Source organism: Paramormyrops kingsleyae, chromosome 6, assembly GCF_048594095.1.
Source record: "Paramormyrops kingsleyae isolate MSU_618 chromosome 6, PKINGS_0.4, whole genome shotgun sequence".
Classification (NCBI taxonomy): domain Eukaryota; kingdom Metazoa; phylum Chordata; class Actinopteri; order Osteoglossiformes; family Mormyridae; genus Paramormyrops; species Paramormyrops kingsleyae.
In genome coordinates this window covers 27,181,222-27,203,835 of record NC_132802.1, presented here as the reverse complement: position 1 = coordinate 27,203,835, position 22,614 = coordinate 27,181,222, and the positions used below count along the sequence as shown (strand labels likewise).

General features: G+C 42.1%; 1 protein-coding gene across 1 annotated transcript; it reads right to left on the bottom strand.

Annotated features, from left to right (window-relative positions):
- Nucleotides 1-6,694: 6,694 nt before the first annotated feature.
- Nucleotides 6,695-22,374, bottom strand: slc26a10 (solute carrier family 26 member 10). Its single transcript, XM_072712957.1, has 18 exons — nucleotides 21,789-22,374; nucleotides 20,081-20,191; nucleotides 19,790-19,947; nucleotides 19,485-19,649; nucleotides 15,400-15,552; nucleotides 14,815-14,897; nucleotides 14,230-14,377; nucleotides 14,038-14,151; nucleotides 13,573-13,650; nucleotides 13,358-13,453; nucleotides 13,158-13,264; nucleotides 12,017-12,086; nucleotides 10,927-11,106; nucleotides 10,703-10,757; nucleotides 10,297-10,388; nucleotides 9,955-10,009; nucleotides 9,386-9,492; nucleotides 6,695-8,329 (listed from the first exon to the last, which is right to left on the bottom strand). Exons 1-18 carry the CDS (start codon nucleotides 22,045-22,047, stop codon nucleotides 8,291-8,293), a joined length of 2,070 nt encoding a protein of 689 aa, XP_072569058.1. The 5' UTR covers nucleotides 22,048-22,374; the 3' UTR covers nucleotides 6,695-8,290.
- Nucleotides 22,375-22,614: the final 240 nt, after the last annotated feature.

Sequence of the window (22,614 nt, the reverse complement as noted above, 5' to 3'; positions counted from 1 at the left end):
TATCACTTTCTGGGAATGCTTCTGGGTAAAATATAGGGTGCTTTTCCACCACACCAAGTACAGTATATTTTGTATGGTACTTTCGCTTTTTCATTGAGTACCAGTACCAAAAGTTCCTGTACCGAAATTGTCTTTGGTACTTTGGAACCTTGGGGTGGGACTTGATATGCTTTCAGTGTCGATTGGTTATGGAAATAGTCTGCTTAAACACAATACAAACGTTGCCTTGAAAATAATGATAAACAAAGTTAAAATACGATTTGAAGGTAATAACATATACAACAAAAAGATCCGGATGGCATGACAAGAAATTAAAAAGTATTTTATTGAATATACTAATACAGCATGCATATAGCGTGCTGTCCTAGCGATGTGATTTTGTTGTAATAAATACTGGGGTATTTATAAAACAAAAGAGTGATTTAAACAGCAAGGATGAAAATGATTATGATTGTGTGGGAGAACGCATGCAGCACTCATGCAGAAGCAATGGAATTAAACTTTAAACGGATTTTTAAACATCACATAAGAATCTATGAAAGGAATAATAATTAAACTCAGAGTTACAGACACACCAGGAACACTAAAGGGGACAACAGAGGGATAGCACCAGGGAATAAACCAACAGGGGGCACAAAGGGATGGGGAGCAAACACAGGGGGCACAAAACCAGAGGACAAGAAAGCAGAGGGCAGGGAGCCCGAAGGGAACTGAAAGAGGTGAGGAAGAAGTTGGAGGGACTGATGGCGGGAATGAGGAGGCAGGCGGTGGAGACACCAGCGGAAGCGAGGAGGAAGGCGAAGGGGACACCAGAGGAGGCAAGGAGGGAGCAGAAGCCGTGGCAGGCGAAGGCACAGCCACAGCCGGCAAAGGCGCTGGCGACTGGTGAGTCAGAGCAGGGGGCACCGCAGGTGGCTGACGAGGTGCCGGAGGCAGAACTGAAGGCGCCCGATGAGGTGCCACAGTGGGTACCGCAGGCGACCACCGAGCTGGAGCCAGGGGGACAGCAGGTGACCGCTGAGCCAAAGCCAGGGGGACCGAAGGCAAGTCAAGGGACAGGGCGGGCGGGAACCAACGCCTGAGCAGGTGTCCTCTCCCTCCTCAGGACACAGAGAGATGAGGTCCTGGCTGGGATCTGCCATGCTGGAATGGTGGCTGGGGTGACCCACCGGAGGAGTTCAGAGGGGCAATCAGGGAAATCCTCGAGGGATCCCACTCAACCTCCTCCTCCACCAAGGAGGATGGAGCGGTGGTCTGACAGTCCAGGACCTCCTTGGGGACAGGGGCCATGGGAGCCAGGGGCCCAGGAGCAGGGTCCAGCGGATCGGGGACTCATGGGAGCTGGGGGTACGGGAGTACGGTCAGGAACCAGGGGGACTGGAGCTGGAACCTCGGGGGGTGGAGCAGGAACTGCTGGCACAGGAACCTCGGGGGCAGAGCCGGGTTTTGCGTCTCGGCAGCGGACGCCACCCATTTGGGGATTTTGGGGACCCACAGGATAGCATCCCCAACAAACCTGGCCCCTTGTCTACTGCCAAATTTCCAGTACATTGGATATGGCCAGTTGAGCTGCCTCTTTCAAAGCAGCCTTTTTATCAATATGGATCAATATCATCATAAGTCAAGGAACCTCCCCCTCCCTAGCAGCCATACTTCAGCACTGTTTTAAGCCTTTGCTATTCTTACTTCTTAGTTTGCCAAACAGTTTGTATCCTAAAATGTGTCAAAACCTCCGTTTTCAGTATCACTATTCTAACTTCCTTCTTTGCAGTACAAAATAAAAGTGCTTCACAGTGGCTCCCCAGTCCCAGCATTAACTCCCCCATTCCCATTCTTAATGCCCTGTGATCCTGTTCCTTTCTGTTAAGTCTGTTGGTTGAAATAAACCCAGTTTGTTTGCTCCATCTTCTGCTCCTGTGTCCTTCATCCCTCGGCATACTTGACAAACATTTTGTTGTCAACAACAGCATCAAAGAGTAGCTATTTAATGTTTCTAAACATCTCTAGTACCCAAGCAATATTTCTATTCACAATTTTTAACCACATTGACTTTGCCAACGATGCTGTGATCTGATGCCGACGATGCTGAGTCAATGGAGGCTCTGACCGGTGCTCTCGAGAAACTGAGCGAGGAGTCTCAGTGTCTGGGATTGCGGGTGTCCTGGTTAAAGACCAAGATCCAGGCATTTAATGACTTCTTGGGCACAGCCATCAGTAGTGTGTCTGTCTGCAGGGATAATGTCAGCCTTGTTAAGAGATTTACCTACCTCTGCAGTGACATTCATGTCTCTGGTGACTGTTCCTATGAAGTCAGTAGATGAATTGGAAGAGCATGGGGGGTCATGAGGTCGCTGGAAAGGGGTATGTGGCGTTCGCGATATCTTTGCAAGAGGACGAAGGTCCAAGTCTTTAGAGTCCTGGTGCTCCCTGTATTATGGGCCGTAAGGAAAATACGTGCCGTAAGGGAGATACATGTAGTTAGTTTCGGGTACGTGCTGTAAGTGTTACGTGCTGTAAGTTCGGGAGGATGCCTACAGGTTCTCCGGACATCCTGCCACCTACCCATTCGTCAGTCACTCCTTCGCCTCCGCCTTCTGGACCTGGCCTCGCCTTCGGAGCAGTTTCCAGTTCGTCGTCAGAAGAGGCCGCTGCTTTGTCACTTTGTCTGCTCGCTGCTCGCTTCTCACCTGTTAGCTCGCTCTTCGTTTGCTTTGCTTTTGTATGATTGCTCATGTATGACTGTTTTTGTTCTTGGGTTCCGATTTTTGCCTCGCCATTATTGTACCTTCGCCCTGGTTTTGACTGCCTGCTTGGTTTTGAAATTTCGCTTGTACTTCGATTTCGCCTCTTTGATCTTCCCTCTGGATACCTTTGCTTCGGCTGTGTGTTTGTGTGTTTCACTAGGTGTGTGTAAGGGGTGTCTGCCTTTTTTGTTTCTTCGTAAACGTGGGGATTACTGTTTGTTTGGTTAGGGAGTTAGGCTTAGGCATTGTTGTTTTGTTTTACCCTTTTTGTGTTCACTTACGAGTAGCTTAGCTTGGGGTTGTATTCGGTAGATATGTTTTTGTTTGTTTCTTTAGCCTTTGTCACTCCTGACGTTCGTTACACCTAGTGTTTGTAAAGTGTGAAAAACTATAAAAAAAACTATAAAAAGACTTCCGTGTTACCTTCTCCTAGCTCTGGTTGTCTTGTCCTTCCCAATCCCTCCTTCCCTTTCATTTTGTTAGGCTCCAACTCTATACTGGAGCGTAACAAAATTGGGGGCTAGTCCTATCCTTTTTTCCTTTTCGTGTTTGTCTGGCGGATTTTTTTTGTGTGTGGGGGGGTGTTGTAGTGGTGTTAGTAGTATTGGCCCAGTTTCATCGCTTTCACCCTTTTTTCCACACTCGAACAGTTCGATAGATGCTGTAAAGACGATCTGCTAGCAATAGCGGACTTCTTTAATGTTTTGGTTCCCGCTGAAGCTTCCAAGCAGGTTCTTAAACAGGTCCTACAGGACAAGCTAATTCGGCAGGGTATCCTACCTGAGTTGGGCGAGTCACTGAGTTTTGCATCCAGTTCACTCCTGGTGTCCACTGCGGCAGAAGCCAGCATTGTTGATCTGGGGACGGGAGTCCGCATGGATCTCGGTGATCCTCGCTCAGCCAGGGAGGAACTGCTTCTAACAATTCGACTTAGGGAGCTGGAACTGGCAATAAAGAGGCAGGAGTACCAGGCTCAGCTACTCCGTGTCCGGGCTGTGGAGATTGAGGCTGATAAGGAGGTGGCGTTACGAAGGATGAGCTTGGGTGAACAAAAACCTGTGCCCCTTCCACGTAAGGTACACTCACCGAGTGCGACCCCTCAAGCCGGCCTGCCCGGCCGTGACCGAGCTGGTGCCCTAGGCGCTCCTCGACCTAGCCTCCATTCTCCCTCAGGTTCTCCAGTCTCCCAGGAAATTGGAGTTGGAAATTCGGGATTTGACATCAGTCGTCATATCGGGCTTGTTCCTGTGTTTCGGGAAAATGAGGTGGATGCCTATTTTTCCATTTTTGAGCGTATCGCTACGACCTTGAACTGGTAAAACTTGTCATGTCTGCAAGGCTGTGGGTAAGCCCAATCAGATAATTGCACCTGCTCCGTTACATCCAATCCCTGCAATCGGAGAACCCTTTGAACATGTCATTATAGACTGTGTCCGTTGCCGAAGACTCGCTCGGGTATTTGCTATTTATTTACGTTGATGTGTGCTGCAGCTCGCTACCTGGAAGCTATCCCCATATGTAGTCTTCAAACTCCTGTTATAGTGAAGAGCCTAATTAAATTCTTCACTACGTACGGGCTTCCTAGGTATGTACAATCGGACCAAGGTTCCAACTTTACGTCCAAAATATTCGCCCAGGTAGTTTGTGAAACATGGACACTATCCAGTGACCTGAGACGAAGACTGGGACTCCTTAGGTACTGTGTCTCTTCGGAGAATCCTTGGGTACCACTGGTTTTACTTTGCGTTGAATGAGCAGTTGCTAGAGGAGTCCCCAATGAGGCACATTACCTGCATTGTGAGAGAGCGTCAGTTACGGCACTATGGCCATGTGGTGCGTTTCCCTGAGGGTGATCCAGTTTGCAGGATCCTCATTGCTGAGGACCCAAGCAGCTGGACCAGGGCAAGGGGACGCACACATAACACCAGGCTGCGGCAGATTGATGGTGGGACTGGACCGTGTATCTGCCTGGGGGATCGCCAACCGGGATCCCGAGGGAGTTTCGCTGTGTGGTGGGTGCGGCAACGCGCTGCACCAGCACATGCTCCCCAACCTGACCTGAACTTACCGCAGTGTCTCGATCAGAGCAAGATTTAGCTAGGTTTGATCAAGCTATTTTCAGCATAGTCTTGTGACCATCCTACATTACATGTCATTTCACTTTTTCTGTTTTTAAAGATAATTAAAATTACTTAAATTACTGGTAATGGCTGTTTTGAGGGAAAATACAAAAAACAATAGTATTGCTCGTAGGACTATATATTATATTATGTGTGATAATCAATGTGATATTGTTAATTTCTAATTTGAACTTAATTGTAGCGACTTTATCCTTACATCTTCCTGACAACAATGTCTTTGTAAGCATTCAGACATAATCCAGTTATATCAGAACATCATGATGCATGGTTTCCTATACTAACACAGAAATTACAGGACACCAAATTCAACCATCAAAAATACGTTTTTCAACCATCAAAAATACATTCGTGCATAGATATGAAAGCTGAATGTTATTATCTTAAGAATAAAATATAGGGTTCTCCCTGCTAAAAAAGACACAAAGCAACTCTGGACTTCAGTACTAATAACACTAGTTTATGCACATGTAAATATGTATCTGAATGACTTTCAGCCATTTCATGTTCCTGGATTTCAGGAAATAATATTTGGTTCCCCCTGCTAGAACAGACATGCAACCTCAATATTGATGATACTAGGTTATACACATGTCATTATGTACATCTAGGCTATTTCCCAGTTGTGCCGGGAAATTCAGTTCCTCGTGTTCCCTGTCAGGTCCAGAACACATAAATACATTGAACTAATGACAGCAACAAGAGCCGCATTGCTGTGCAATGTTGCTCGGGCACTTTGCCATTGATATTGGGCAACAAATTTCTTTTGTCTTACCTAGTTGGCAATTGCCTGGCATTATTGCTCAAAAAGTTGCCCTGTGTTTCATCACCTTTAGATATGCAAGTTAAACACTTAAATGCCCATTTCAAGTATGGGAATCATTAACTATGTTTTTGATCCTGCTAGCAGCCTGCTGGTTTGTTTTTTTCCTCATATACAGAATTTTACGCTGATGGTCTTGGTACCCTTCATGTTGGTTCCTGTGATGATGTCATAGTCACCCACGGAAAACTTCTGGGAGGCCAATCAGAGAGCGATAAAATCTATGCATAGTACCACCAGCCCACTGCCTCTAGTCGGTACAAACACGACAGTGTCTACTACTTCAAAAATCGACTGAAATGCCTGACGCGTACATAATTGGTTGGCCTTCTTAACATTAGAATGATTAATCAATTTAATGTTAATCAATTGTACATTGCTTTGGATAAACTCTGCTACATAAATCTAATAGAGCTAATTTAATATCAGTTAGTACTGTAGCAATAAGAAACACCAGATTTGAAAGCTGCCTAGAGATTCAAGATTTCAAAATCAAAAAATTCTATACTGGCATGAAAAATTAAGTGAGGAAATTGTTTTTGAGTAAGTTGTTTTTGCTGTGAGCATTTCACTGTGTGTTGTACTTGTATGACTACGCATGTGACAAATAAAGATCTTGAATCTTGAGCAGCAAAGTGAAATTGCAGTGATGAGAGAATGACAGCAGGGGGCACTGCGACAGTGCTCTACTGAATGTTAATGTGCCTGCAGTCATGTAAATGCATTAAAATATGTTCTCCTCATCAAAATAGCAGTTTATTACAAAAATAATGCAGCTCACATCACACATTCAACGAGCCTATGAGTTTGAATTCATGGTATGTATTTACCATATTTTTATAGATTAACTTCCATATCATCATTTTGATAATTGTAGTAAACTTGATTTTGATTATGTTACGTTTTAGAAATGACATTGTATCCAAAAATGAATGCATCCACAATGAAATGTCAGTATGGTGCATCTTGTTAAATGACAACTACAAAAATTTGTAAAATGCATGTTTATTGAAAATGTACATTTTTAAATCAGAATGTGAAATATAGAAAAGTTAATGAACATTGTAAATGTGCAGAAGTAAAGTAGCATCTTGATATAATGATTAAAGGATTAAAAATACAAGTGTAATCTCCATTCACCTTTGGTGCTTTGACAGAACTAAATGCAGTCATATTCCTACATATATACTCAGCAAAAAAAAGAAACGTCCCTTTTTCAGGACTGTGTATTTCAACAATAATGTTGTAAAAATCCAAATAACTTTACAGATCTTCATTGTAAAGGGTTTAAACAATGTTGCACATCCATTAACATGCACATCCGAATATCACACCTACGTGACAGGTACAGGATGGCCACAACAACTGCCCGAGTCACACCAGGAACACACAAGCCCTCAGTCCAGCCTCTCTCAGCCTATTGCGGACAGTCTGAGCACTGATGGAGGGATTGTGTGTTCCTGGTGTGACTCAGGCAGTTGTTGTGGCCATCCTGTACCTGTCACGCAGGTGTGATATTCGGATGTACCGATCCTGTGCAGGTGTTGTTACACGTGGTCTTCCACTGCGAGGATGATCAGCTGTCCTTCCTGTCTCCCTGTAGCGCTGTCTTAGGCGTCTCACAGTGCGGACATGGCAATTTATTGCCCTAGCCACATCAGCAGTCCTCATGCCTCCCTGCAACACGCCTAATGCACGTTCATGCAGATGAGCAGGGACCCTGGGCATCTTTCTTTGGGTGTTTTTCACAGTCGGTAGACAAGTCTCTTTAGTGTCCTGCGTTTTTAGAACTGTGACCTTAAATGCCTATTTTCTGTAAGCTGTTAAGGTCTTAATGACCATTCCACAGGTGCATGTTAATTAATTGATTATGGTTAATTGAACATGCATGGAAAACATTGTTTAAACCCTTTACAATGAAGATCTGTAAAGTTATTTGGATTTTTACAACATTATTGTTGAAATACACAGTCCTGAAAAAGGGACGTTTCTTTTTTTGCTGAGTATATGTTTTAGAGCATTTTTGACTCACAAATCTGTGTCAGAAACACTCTGCCTTCTAGCTGGCATGCTTACAGTATACGGTAGTGGAGAGCGGCCTACAGCATGCCCTGCCCAAAGAACCACAGTCTCAGTTTATCTTGTCCAGTAAAATGGCCTCATTTATCCTGAACCCATACATTCCTATAGGATGACTAATATACCACATGGCATAATATCATCAAGGAATACAGATTAAATTCATACTTCAACTAAAATGCCAGGCTTGTTCCATTATTTATATTATTGTGATTTGCAGTCCTTTTTAAAATTCAGTCACATAAAGTAACACTCTTTCCCACACTTTAGCATTACAATTTTACATGCAACATCATCCCAGAGCTGTGCAGCAGTGTGTGACATTGTGGTATTTCATGTGGAATCTCCCACATTTCATTGGCCACACTGATTCTCCCCTAGACAGGTCTCCCTGAAGGTGCTGTAAAGTTTATAAGGTCCTCCTCTTTCACAGGGAAACGGTTCCTTTTTCTCATTCTATTCCTGAGGGTTGTGGACTGCATTCATCAGATGGGGAAGGGGACATCTCAGACCCAGATAGTGTTTGTGCCTTCTGGAATCTTCTCCTGTGCAACACAATCAACAGCCATGAACACAGTCAACACTTTCTAAAGGATAACAGAGTGCTGGCCTTTACTGCCACACAAACGGGGCCATAACTGGCAGAGGTGGAAAGTTCAGCGCAAGAAAATAAAAATCCAGACCAGGATTTTGTTTCAACCAACCAGTTGTGTATAAAAGAGTTTCAGAATCAGAATCACTTTATTTTGCCAAGTATGTTACACCCACAGCTGCAACTTGCTGTTGGTAACACTAGCACTGTTCATTAACAAGGAAAGACAAGCGCACACGCAGACCAAAGTAAAAAAAATAGCCACCCACATAAACTGTATGAGCACACACACACACACACACACACACAAACAAATATACCCCAAACAATCCCAAACAACCTCTGCAACACGCACACAACTGTACACAGCGTATAGACCACCCTCTCTCAGTGCAGCAATCCCAGCAGCCTCTGTCTCAACAATCCCAGCAGTCAACTGGGTGTAAATGTGTACTCGTGAGAAACACATAGAATGTATTCTCTAGAGTATGTTACAGGGTTACATATACTTTGTGCAAATGAGCAACAGTCACTCAACTGGTTGGTTGAAACAAAATCTTGGTCTGGATTTTTACTTTCTGGACCTGAAATTTTCACCTCTGCTAACTGATCATGTTGTCCAGAGCCAATCCACTCATCTATCCATAACTGCTTATACCATCCCAGGGAGCCCTATCCCAGAAAGTATAGGGCACAAGGCAGGGGTGTCACATCCTAGACAGGATCCAGTTCAACCTAGGGCACATACACTACGGGCAATTCAGAGGTAGCTGGAGAAAACCTGTTCAACACAGGGTGCACATGCAACCTCTGTATGCACATTTGTCCAAATCCATTACAGGTATATTTTGTTTTCAGTTTTACCAAAGAAGCATGTCCAGTTCAGTCTGGCAAATATTTTTGTAGAACATGCAATCTTTCATTATTCATTTCAATTGAAGGCAAAGAATCCATAATCGTCTCCTAATGTCTTCTGAAAAATAAGGAAGAAATCCATAAGACTTTTTACCTTTTGCTGCTCAATGTAGACCACCGCATCGTGGACCGTAACGAAAATGTGCTGAGGATTCATGTAGTTCATCAGGCCACTTGAGGTCAGGATCTTCAACACTCTCTCTAAGGAGACAAATGTAGACTGTTCATCATCATGTCTCAAACCAAACTACATAAACCTGCCTATGCGCTCATCATCATTTTTATACCACATTTTCTTATGTAATGTTATCAGATTTTAAATACCAGCAAAGCATTTACTGATAGCTATTTCCAATTGTTTATATAAACAACACATATAACTTATACATTTTACAATATGCTAAACATAAATGTAAGAAAATGGTATCATAACATAAAATTTACAGAATTAATAATGATGTATCAGTCATTTCGTTAAAGAAACTTTAGAATGTTATTTAAAAATGCACTAAGATGATTAGTCAAAAAACTTTAGAATGTTATTTTAAAATGCACTAAAAATAGTACTGTGCCAAACTGTTGATCATGACTTAAATTTTAACAGAAGAAATGAATCAACAACTGACTTCTAGATTAAATTTTATTCTGATTAACTGTACCTACCATTACAGTTTGCCAGGTATAAGCGAATCCCCACCTTCTGGCATTCAGTACACATCTGGGAAGAAAATACAGTAACTCCTTACTTTAACTTAGTAACTCATGAACAAATATAATAACTGCATGAAATAACCTAATCATGACTGATTAAAGGTGAATGAAGGGATCAGTGACACTTTCTGGTTAATTAATACATTAATACATTCTTACTTGTGTGCTACTACATTATTTGTGCCCCTACAAGTAAAGTGTTACCAAAAATACTCTTACAAGTAAGAATATTGCTTTACTGATTGTGTGAGGATATGAAACATGTAGCGGTCTTTACATTGCACTTAACATTACCTGAATGAATAACTTGGCTCCAGCAACATCAACAAAATTCACACTGCTGCAGTCAATGAGCGCCACCTGAACCTCACTGTCAGCTGCATTGTCTGTCCAGCGCCAAAGCAAATCATATCAGTACATTCTGGAGCTGAAAACTATGTGCAATTCCATGAAATAATTTAAAACAAGAAAAATATACAAACCATATTTGTTATCCATGGAATCAAACTTTTTTAGGATCGATTCATACTACTAAATATATGCCCTTTTAAAAGAATATAATTATAATATTTACAAGTAAATAACAATTACATTGCTATGTAATTGTTTTGATAAATACTATATGTAAAATTAGTCTTCACAGATTTCTTTGATTTAAAAATGTTTGCTCTTTTATTACAATGTATTAAATTAAACTCACCTGATTTGAAGAATTCGTTTTCAGAAGAAAAAGATGTATTAGCCACGCCGCTTTCCTGAACGACACAGAATGATGATATAAGTGACTAAGATGCAAAAAAAATCCATAATCACATTTGGTTATTTTAAAGTATTACTTGTCCATTAGTTTTGATCATTAGTTTAACCCAACAGAACCTCCCTAAACAGTCTAGATTCCACTGGATATAAGTATGAGAATCTGACCACAGTGGGGATGGCATCTCTGTCCCTTCTCTCGCGAGCCTTCCTGGCTTTCTCTATGCTTCGGATCCTCTCCGGGGTCAGGCTCAGCAGCCGAGTCATGGCCTCCCGGAAGAAACTACGGTTTCCATAATATATGGGCCCATTGTAGGTCAGGATCTTCACTCCGGGGACCTCGCAGCACTGAGAGAAACAAAAGGATAAATTGAAAAACCAGCTGAGTTTCAGTGCGATGGTCAGTAAGTGATTATATACTGAAGTGAGTATACTGAGCAGGTGCCTCACCCAGTATAGCAAACAGGCATGTGCAGAGGAGGGCGATGACATTGCCTAAGCTAGTGGTGGTCAATCTTATCCGCAAAGGGCCGGTGTGTATGCGGGTCTTCGCTGCAACTCCCTAATTAGATTACTAATTAGAGGACTGATTGGCTGAAGAGTCCTCACACCTGGGTTTGAACAGCTGACCTACAGGTTATCCCAAAAACCTGCATACAGTAAGATTGGCCACCTCTGGCCTAAGCAATTCCTTCTTTTGCCTAAATCTTTTAAAGTGCTTCCCTTGAAAGGTACTGAGGCTTGCACCTGCCCCTCAATAGGTCTCTGCACAGCATTAGGGTAAATGCTGACATTTATTTAGTATTTAGTTACTGAATTGTATTATTACTCAAGACTTTACAACATGCCACAGCAACATTTACTTAATTAACCATATCCACTGTGTGCTTTATGTATAAAATTATGTACATTATGTACTAAATAAAATGCCTCTAACTCACTAAAGTTTACTAGTTTCCTTAAATTATGAAAGTTAAAATTAAGGGCTTCAATAAGTGTAAGTGCAAAAAGTTTCTACATCAGATTATTATCATATAATCTTGTAGATTGGTTACTGATCAATTAACATTTAATTTGTAAAATAATTGCATTTGATTAAGTATTTATGTAGCTATGAATAACTCCTAACATTTCATAGTTACTATTGAAGTAATTCTGTAATTATGTTGCCAGTCAGGGACTCCACAACACACCACGCATACTAAAGCTTTATTAATGATGCAAAGATGGAAAGGAAAGTCATACGATGTGCTTTCACCTTGTTGTTATTCTCAATGGGCCTGTAGATCTCTGTGTTTGAAGCCCTTCCCAGCACTGAGCAGTCAGCCCTGAAAGAAGTCACTTGGGTTGCAGTGCATTGCAAAGGCAACACTGCCCCTCTGCACAGTGTGGCCATGACATGTAACTACATCACATGAAAATCACATTCAAATTTAGACAATTCAAATTTAAGAAATACAGTAGAACTTCGTTACAACGTACCTCGGGGGACATTAAGAATTTGTACATTATAACCATAGTACGTTATAACCAAGTCCCTCAAAATTAATGATGGAACACAAAATGCATATAAAAAAACTTTTATAAAACACCCCTCAAGTTGACACTATGATATACAGCTTGTGTAGTTTGAAGAATATAGTTCCTATTTTGAATAGGAACTATATTCTTCAAACTAGGTTAATATCAGTTACTCATAGACAGCCGACATAACGCAAAATCCACTGCTGGTGTTCTGTCGAAAAAAAAACGCAAAATCCCACCGTCTTGGGATTAGGGTTAGGTTTTAGGTGTTAGGGTTAGGGTTAAGGTAAGGGTTTTAGGGGTTTTGGGGGGTTAGGGTTAGGGTAAGAGTTAGGGTTAGGGCTATCGATTAGCACCATGTTAGCATTTTTCGACAAGGTAGCATATATCGACAGAACACCGGCTTATCGTTCAAATCGCCTTACTGTAATCGAATGTCAAACCGAAATTATGCACCTGTATGATTCAATTGGCTGAAATAAATTTCGATACCATGACACCATGCAAAACCATGAAAAAAAGGGGGCTTCATACAGTTAGGCGTAGCTAAGCGATGTAGCTGGCCGGCAACAGCTGATTCTGAATTGTGCGTGCACTCGGAAGATGAGGCTGTACGTTGTAACAAAGGTCAGTTTGCCTATTTTCCTCTGAAAATCATACGTTATATCGAAGTTTACGCTGTAAAGGTGTACGTTCTAAGCGATACCGGCAAATGGAATAATGCATTACGCGAATTCGGGACATTGAAATTTGAACTTTGTATTGGTGTAAACGTTATAAACGGGGTACGTTGTACCGAGGTTCGACTGTATCATTATTTCTGGACTTATAACGTCATGTTGCAGGACTACTTCAAATCATGGTCCACCACTCACCTCTGCGTCCGGCAGATGACTGTCACCATGGAGAAGACAACACCAATAGCTAGACCCAGATCAACATTGAGGACCACCACTGCCAACCAGGTCACTAGCCACACCACCTTCAACCACATTGCAAAGGTGTAAGTTTCCCCAACAAAGTGGAAGCCTGTGTGTGTGTCTGTGTGTTAATGCATGGAGCAAGAGGCACTTACAAAATCAATCTTGCTTATTCTCCATAGATCTGGCAGATCCTTAAACTGCAGGAACATTTGCCTCAAGCTGGTGACGTTTATGCAGGCAAGCACTGCCTGAGAAGACAACAGGGAACAGAGATATTTATCAGTCAGCTGGCCTGACAAACAAGTTATTTTTCCATCTCTCTCTTTCACATAAACACTGCTAAGTCTTCTGTCATCTAGGATCCTACCTTTGGCAGGAAGTGGAAGAGGGGGCCAATTAACAGCAACACAATTAGCACCACCATGCTAGTGAACAAGCCTGACAGCTGGAGACAAAGGAAAATCACATTCAAATTTAGACAACTCAAATTTACAAAATAGCATTATTTCTGGACTTATGAAGTCATGTTGCAGGACTACTTAAAATCATCTACTAAAAGAGACCAAATCAGTGGGAAGATTAACTTCTGTAGCATCTTCAGGAAAACGTCTATACACATGACTGGACTAATGGGTAAGTTTCAGTGATCTTTTGTATCTGCAAATCACTTTGACTTGGTTTTCTTGGCATTGGGACTTTGCAACTTTCTAGTTAAATGGTCAGTTAATGTGATTAGATGTTATTAGGTACTTGGTCCGTTCATTTCTTTTTTTAACAAGGAGGGTGAAAAACATCTGTTTGAAGGGCTGCAAAAGGAAGTAGACAGATCTACCTGTGTATATCCCCCTGCACTCTCCAGGATGTTGGTAGTAGCCAGAGTGGCTGAGCTAGGGAAGCAGGTGAAAAGCGAGGAGACAGTGTTGGAGATTCCATGTGCCAGAAGTTCCTGGAACACAAATGCACAGGCATGAAGCTTGACTTCTCTAGGACTTGCTAGTGCGGGACTGTGTGGCTCTGGCTGTACCTGGTTGGGATGTATTGAGTATCCATGCTTGTCGGCATATATCATAGCCAGTGAGACGGACACAGCGTAGCCCACGAAGGTTATGGCGACGGTGTCTCTAGCAACCAGCGGAAGCTTATCCAGAGCAGGCAGCTGAGGCTGCGGGAAACTACCAACAGAAGCAAAGCCAGTTTTAAAAACAGTTCATTTTCAGCTAAGTCTAACAATAAGGACTCAAACAGGGCCGGTTCCAGCTATAGGCCGAACAGGCAGTTACCGCAGGCCCCCAAATTTTCTGGGTTGTGGGGGAGGGGAAATGATCATTAATAGGGTGAGAACAGGGGCCTCCCAAGTGACGCATTGCCTGGGGCCCCAGAAAACTTTGGATTGAGCATTGGGGGGGGTGGTTGAGGTCTCCACCCATTTAATGGGGCTTGTTATTGGCTGATTTTGATTATTGGGGGGGGCTACAACCCTCCCACCCCCCATAATCTATGGTGGTTCACCCTGTACTTTTTCAAAAAGTCCAAAAATATTTGGGTAAAAATATATAAACACACTTTCTAAATAACTTACGGTTATGTGGAAAACCTTAAAAATGATTACCCTGCTGGAATGGTTCCCACTATCTCGATGTCGTATCTTGAGTCCAATGAAAAAGCATAAGCAATTGCTGTGGCGGTGATAACCTGCAGGGGGAAGCAAGAACAACAGGCCCTGGGTGATACTGGTGCTTAACCTGGCAGGTAACCTGGTAACCTGGTAACAGCCTAAAGCATAGCTACCTACTTATACATGATGCAGAGCTTACTAAAAGCTTAGAGAGTCAGGGAACACTGGGTGTCACCCAGAAAACGAAGTATTATTTATGTGGATTTAAACTTATAATTTTAACCAGGAGGTCACCATTCTTGATGCTATTTTGATAATTAAACTGAAACAGTTACTATGGTCATCTGACAGGGGAAATCTTTTCTATTATTCTGAGTATCGGACCAACAATCAGTACGCAACGTGCTAAAACACAATCTAACGTAAAACCTTTTTTAATCCCGTGACTCTTTGTATTTCTAACAAATTCATCGCGAGCCAATCCGGGTCCGGTAATTAAGTGATGAAATTCACAGGGCCAGGAACCTTGCTGATTAAGTGTCTCCTTTTCTCCCCAAGCAGACACGGCTTCAGACTCACAGTGAGGATCTCCACTGGGATGGGTGTGCGGAGGCGGTGCCGGAACCGCGTGTTCACCTCCTTCACCGGCACGAGGACAACCAGGCAGACAAGGGAGATCACCAGCTCCGCCAGGTTGGTCAGGGGCAGGTTCTCCAGCACGGAGGCCAGGGTCTGTCATCAGCACAGAATGTTTACTCCAGTAACACAGCCTCCCATTACAATAATATAATTTTATACTGTATGTATCTCAAGGCATCAGCATTTATTTATTATAAGACTACAGCAAATCTCTATGCACTGCATATACTCCCACTGACTCAAAGCTTATCTGCACACCCCTCAAACTGTCTGTAGCCCACATCTTGTCATCTCACCCTTATTTATATGCCTGCATGTTTGCATTTTTAGTGATAGCCCATTCTCTTATTCTCTATCTCTCTTATTTATCTTGAAGCTATTTATTGTTTTTTTTTTATTATTTATTTGACAGTATTTAGGGATGACTGGTTTGGCAAAATGTTTTGTCACTGTCATTTCTTCATATCAGCAGTCATCACAATATAATTCAAGTATGTTTTTGCTTAAAATTCTCCCAAAATTGCCCATATACAGATTCAGAAAATGAAAGAAGACACTGAATGGTCTGCACACTGAAATCTGATATTAATAAACGAATCATACACAAATACAATGTAGCCATTGGGCATAACACTAGTCATGAGCGGACTGTAGAGTTTATTGCTAGATGTTTTTTTTGACTGTCTCGTTGCTCATTCCAGGGGACAGATTTGACATTGCTGGTAGAGTTGTTAGCTGTCCCGTATTTTTATGGAATCATCATGTTTTGAACCAATATGGGACACAACTTGTCCCATATTTCACAATTTTCTTTTCTGATTCATTTTCAGGGACCTGGGGAGTGGCACCCCTCCCCCTTTCTTCAGAGTGAAAGTAGAAACCCTAATTTACCATGGACAATCGTCTGTCCTTTTCCTCACATATCACTAACGTTTCCCGCTCTTGTCGGTTTCTCCTGTTTAATATCAGAAGGATACGTCCATTTCTTTCCACACAGGCTACCCAGATACTCGTTCAGTCCCTCGTCATCTCCCGCCTTGACTACAGCAACTCGCTTCTAGCGTGTTTACCACTGAGCGTCATTCGTCCCCTCCAACTGATTCAGAATGCAGCTGCTCGACTTATTTTCAACCTTCCCAAGTTCTCCCACACCACTCCTTTGCTGCGCTCCCTACACTGGCTTCCTGTGGCTGCCCGCATCAGATTCAAAACACTGATGCTCGCATACAAAGCCAAAAATTATCTGGCTCCATCCTACCTAAAAGACCTCATCACACCCCGCACTGCACCACGATCTCGCCGATCCTCCAGCACTGCTCGACTGGTCCCACCACCCCTCAAGGCACAAGGAAGACACACCTCCTGGCTCTTCTCTGTTCTGGCACCAAGTTGGTGGAATGAACTCCCCCTAGATGTCCGAATAGCGGAGTCACTGAATGTCTTCAAAAGACGACTTAAAACACACCTTTTCCAGAAATACCTGAATTAGCACTTCTGGCATTATACTCAGTTTTTTCCTTTTATATAAAATAAAATAAAAAAAAACGCACTTTCCCAACAGAGTATTAAATCGATGGTATTCATAGCCTTGGTTTTATTGAGCTAGTATCGGGAAAAATTCATTGTAGAGTCTTAAAGCACTTATGTAAGTCGCTCTGGCTAAGGGCGTCTGCCAAATGCTGTAAATGTAAATGTAAATGTAAATGTAATTGCTGGTGTCTGACTGTAAGCACATGCATTTTGAATGTTCTGCTGAATGGCAAAGTTTCTGGTGATGAAATTGTTTGGCAGTGTTTCGAGTTTTAGTTGGCACAAGAACTTGGCGGAGTTTACAGTACCAGTCTGTTGAGTGTTGGACGTAAAATTGCCAAAGTACCACCCCACCACCGACATCTTTTTACCTTGTTTGTCCCCAGTAGCTCCTTTTCAAAAGGAGTTTTGGCAGCTGAGCCATCACTATTCCCACCTACACTTCAAGTCTCCTCTGAAACTTCCATGATTTTGCGGCCACAGCAGCATATACCAAGCTCCACTAACTCAATCAACTTTGATGAATAATAGCATTAATTTATGTGATATGTAAAGCTGATGTGTGCTATCAAGCAATGTTCCTTATCAACAGTTTTTTTAAGTTTCTGATTTTCTTATGGGGTAAAATTAGTACGATTCCTTGTACTTGCACATGGTAAATAAAAGGATTCTGGTTCTGCCTGCTTCTGTCCCTTGATTGCACCCCTTTTTGTTGGGGGGGGGGGGGTGAGTGGCTGAGCGGGTTAAGCCTCTATGCCCGTGATCAGAAGGTTGTCAGATCAAGCTTTGGCCTTAGCAGAACAACCACTTGTCTGTGGACCATTCAGCAAGGCCCTCAACCGCCAGCAGGTTACAGCTAAAATGCCATGTCTTGACTGATATAACAGGAATTACAGGACTGGCCATCATATTCAAATCAGGATCCTTGTCATTACAACAAACATCTTAATTATCATGTAGCCTTTTGCTAGCTATCTGGTACATACTGAAATAACACGTGAAATAACACCTTGTACGACAATGGCCAGAAGTTATGAGGATGACACAAATATTAACTTTCACAAAGTTTGCTGTCTCAGTTTTTATGATGGCAATTTGCAAATACTCCAGATGTTATGCGAAGAGTGATCAGATGAATTCCCTTTTTGCCATGAAACTGAACTTAATCCCCAAAAACCCATTTCCACTGCATTTCAGCCCTGCCACAAAAGGACCTGCTGACATCATTGCAGTGATTCTCTCGTTAACACGGGTGAGAGTGTTGATGAGGACAAGGCTGGAGATCACTCTGTCCTGCTGACTGAGTTGGAATAGCAGACTGGATGCTTTAAAAGGAGGGTGGTGCTATAAATCATTGTTCATTATCTGTTAATCATGGTTACCTGCAAGGAAACACTTGCAGTCATCATTGCTTTGCACAAAAAGGGCTTCACAGGCAAGGATATCGCTGCTAGCAAGATTGCACCTAAATCAACCATTTATCGCATCATCAAGAACTTCAAGGAGAGAGGTTCAATTGTTGTGAAGAAGGCATCAGGTTGCTCAAGAATGTCCAACAAGTGCCAGGACCATCTCCTAAAGTTAATTCAGCTGCAGGATCGAGGCATCACCTGTGCAGAGCTTGCATAGGAATGGCAGCAAGCAGGTGTGAGTGCATCTATACGCACAGTGAGGCGAAGACTTTTGGAGGATGGTCTGGTGTCAAGAAGGGCAGCAAAGAAGCCATTTCTCTCCAAGAAAAACATCAGGGACAGACTGATATTCTGCAAAAGGTACAGGGATTGGACTGCTGAGGACTGGGGTAAAGTCATTTTTTCTTATGAATCTGAGGAAAAAATATTGTCCGGAGAAGAAAAGGTGAGCACTACTATCAGTCTTGCGTCACTCTCAGCAGACCTGGGCTCACTCACGATTTTGCCTAAGAACACAGCCATGAATAAAGAATGGTACCAAAACATCCTCCAAGAGCAACTTTTCCCAACCGTCCAAGAACAGTTTGGTGATGAACAATGCCTTTTCCAGCATGATGGAGCACTGTGCCATAAGTGAAAAGTGACAACTAAGTGGCTCGGGGAACAAAACATTGATATTTTGGGTCCATGGCCAGGAAACTCCCCAGACCTTAATCCCATTGAGAACTTGTGGTCAATCCTCAAAAGGGTATACAAACAAAAACCCACAGATTCTGACAAACTCAAAGCATTGATTATGCAAGAATGGGTTGCCATCAGCCAGGATTTGGCCCAGAAATTGATTGACTGCAAATCACAGTAATCTTGAAAAACAAGGGCCAACACTGCAAATATTGACTCTTTACATAAACTTGCAATTGTCAATAAAAGACTTTGACTCTTATGAAATGCTTGCAATTATACTTCAGTATACCAAAGAAACATCTGAAAAAAAGGATCTACAAACACTGAAGCAGCAAACTTTGTGAAAACCAAAACTTGTGTCATTCTCAAGACTTTTGGCCAGGACTGTTGCTGCCTCACCTTGAAGAGAGAGAAGGTGCCCGTAAAGCGAGGCAGCCTGAGTCCCAACATGCTCTGTAGCTGGGAGACGGTGACATGGAAAGCAGCAGCACTTGTGAAGGCTTTAACTATGGGCTCTGACAGGTACGTAGACAGAAAGCCCAGCTGCAGGCAAAACATACAGATCTAGAGGAGTCGGGGTGAAGGGGGAACAGAAAAGAAACATTACTTGTTTGTCAGTATTACACAGATGTCAATTAAACAACCCTGAAGCCAGGACACTGCGTTCATTGCCCCTCGGAGGGGCTAGAGAGTCACATTCCTACCATCATAACTCCAGACAGGAAGGCGATTGCGGAGGCCACGCCGATCCTCTGCGCCTCGAAGTCTGCCTCTTCCGTGCTGCTGCTGTTCAGCTGCAGGGGTGAAGGGACCAGCTGCTCCACCACAGAGCCGGTCATTAGACTCAGCACCGCAAAGGTACCTGACTCACACACATAGACACGCACCGAACAACTTAATACAGACTTTAAGCAAGCAGAATACACAGCATATATTGCGTTCCATATACAGTTTTTCATTTATGCATGTCTACATAAGTAAACAGCTGTGCTGACCTGTGGAGACATGGTGACCCGTGCCAAAGAGCATGTAGAGGATGACAGGGAAGAAAGAGGTGTAGAGGCCGTAGATGGGGGCTACTGAAGTCAGCAGGGCAAATGCCATTCCTGTACAAAGGGAGGGGGGCATAGAGGTGAGGCTCATTTAATCAGTCAGTCAGTCAAATCCATCTACACAAGACAGTCTACCTCACAGGTCTGTCTCTGTAAACCACCTTCTATACAACACGGGACTCAGAGACCAACACCAAAATCATCCTATTATAGTGAGTGATCTGTGAGTATAATTTTATATTTAAGTAGGCTTGTAAATAATAATTTTTCTTTGAGATTTAGTATTGTTTTATCTGTGGGTGTATAAGTTAAACTTTTCTGTACAGTATTTTCTAATTATTAGTACATTTGATACGTTTTCAGTTATGAGACGCACTTATGCCAACATATATAACGCAGATTAAAGATATAACTCAGTTAATAAATTAAGAGCAGACCTACAGACCCTAATCTCAACCAAACCCACAAGTATCTTCATTGAAAATTATATAGATCACCATAGTAACTAACTGATCCCGGTCACTTTTATGTATTTATCTCCATTTTGACTTCTAAACACGGCAGATTAATTAAGTTTATTAAGAATATCTGGTTCATCTGGAGCTGGTCATTTCCTTGGTTTAGGAACATTGTGCTGATTCTCCTATTAGTACAACAACTGGCAATTAGTCAGGAGCAGATAAAGGTGCTGAAAAAGCATCTACAGAGGATGGAATCTCTGATGCACAAACCAAAGCTCCTGAACTTGCTGCAAACACATGACCCAAACTTACTATATATGTATTTTCTAAGCAGTTATTAAAAATGAAGACAGTATGGTTACCAATTTCACATGCACCTGTTCCAAGTAGTATATTCAGGCAAATGTATTTACACACTTTTCTTCATTCATTCATTCATTTATTTTTTACTAAGACAAAATACATTTTATGTACCTTGCACGGGGACCGTAATGTGTCCTATAATTTAAAAGGCGTCAAATTAAATGAACTAATTAAAATAATTAAATGAGGGAATACATTAACAGGCCCGTCTGTTAAAATAAATTTTACAAAAGGATAATAGAAGATCAAGTAATTGCATTTAATTATATTTAAAGATAAAAATAATCATGTATTAAGTCTCAAAAAATAATACTGCGAACGTTATTTACATGTTACGTAATTGCCATCTCAGCTAACAGTAATTATTTTCATTTTATGATCGTTGTGAATGAAGAATACAGGTAAAAAGCAAAATACTACTACTATTAGTAGTACTACTACTAGTAGTAATCATCATCATCATTTAAAGTAGATTCATTATTATAAGTTACCACAAACTAATATACCTCCTGTAACCGGCCTGACAGAATTAATGTGTTTGCAGGAATAATCGTTATTAATATTTTTAGTCATCCCGATAATAACTGATACCCTATGAGAAAGCTGCTATATGAAGAAACGCGCCTTCAGTGTGGAAAGCTAAATATAACTTTGTGAAATACATCTTTATATAAATAATAAATGATATCTAATAATTTGCTTGTAATATGTAGATATTTTACTGCTCCGAGCATTCCGTTCTCAGTTAAGTATGAAAATAATTTCAGCACAAATAAACAAATTAATTTACCGATTAATTATGTGACAAAAGTATCAATCTAACGCACCTTGAGGTATGTGAAGGATACCGACAGTTAATCCTGCTATTGTATCTCCTAATATCCACTTTCTCAGCTTGTATTTGGGCAGCCAGCTGAAAATCGGGACCCGCTCTCTCAGCAGGTGGAGCCACGCCGCCCGGGAGCACCTGCATCTCTCGGCCAGTTTGTCCCGCAGTCGCTCACTGCGGGCAACTTCAGTACCATACGACTGTCTGAACTGATCTTCCGTGTAGATATTCCTATATACGGCTACTGATGCGCTCATCTTGCGCTCCCGGACGATTCTCTTCAATCACTGTCCACGCGTTGTCGCAAGAAACATTGTCATGCCAAGTGTTACAAAGAAAAGTTGCTAAGACCTCTTATATGAAAAGTTTTGGTAAGGAGATCCATTCCACTTTCCTGTTAGTGTCAGAAGCTAATTTAAATGGGTTCAGTGTTAAGCTTCTGTAGAGCGCGACTGAATCGCTCTGGAAAGGTTCTTACGCCCTTTTTGGCTGAGGTCTCTTGAGGTGCGCTTGTCCAAGAGTGTTGGTAGACGTTAAAGGTCCTCTGGGTCCTACCGCTCAAGGCGTTTTGTTCAGTAGTGCAGGAAAGAAAGTCTCTTTCTAAACCAAACATATACACAAACACACCCACCAGAAAATTATTATGGTTCTTAATTGTTCAAGGCCCCTCCCTTTTAATCGGTGTCTGGGGCACTAGGAGGACAGAATGTACATCTCTGAGTAAACCTAGGGTGACCCGATAATCCATGTCAGGGAGGACACTCTGAGCTAGGACAGGAATTGTAAATTACCATTTCAATTAAAGGGACCTGGATTTCACTTAA

Bases quoted from the DNA above. Each gene is read 5' to 3' on its own strand.
- slc26a10 (XM_072712957.1), bottom strand. From the start codon at position 22,047: ATGAGCGCATCAGTAGCCGTATATAGGAATATCTACACGGAAGATCAG. The intron at 14,152-14,229 runs GTACAGCCAGAG...TTTGTGTTCCAG, and splicing joins ACTCAATACATCCCAACCAG to GAACTTCTGGCACATGGAAT. The intron at 13,651-14,037 runs GTAGATCTGTCT...CTTTGTCTCCAG, and splicing joins GTGCAGGGGGATATACACAG to CTGTCAGGCTTGTTCACTAG.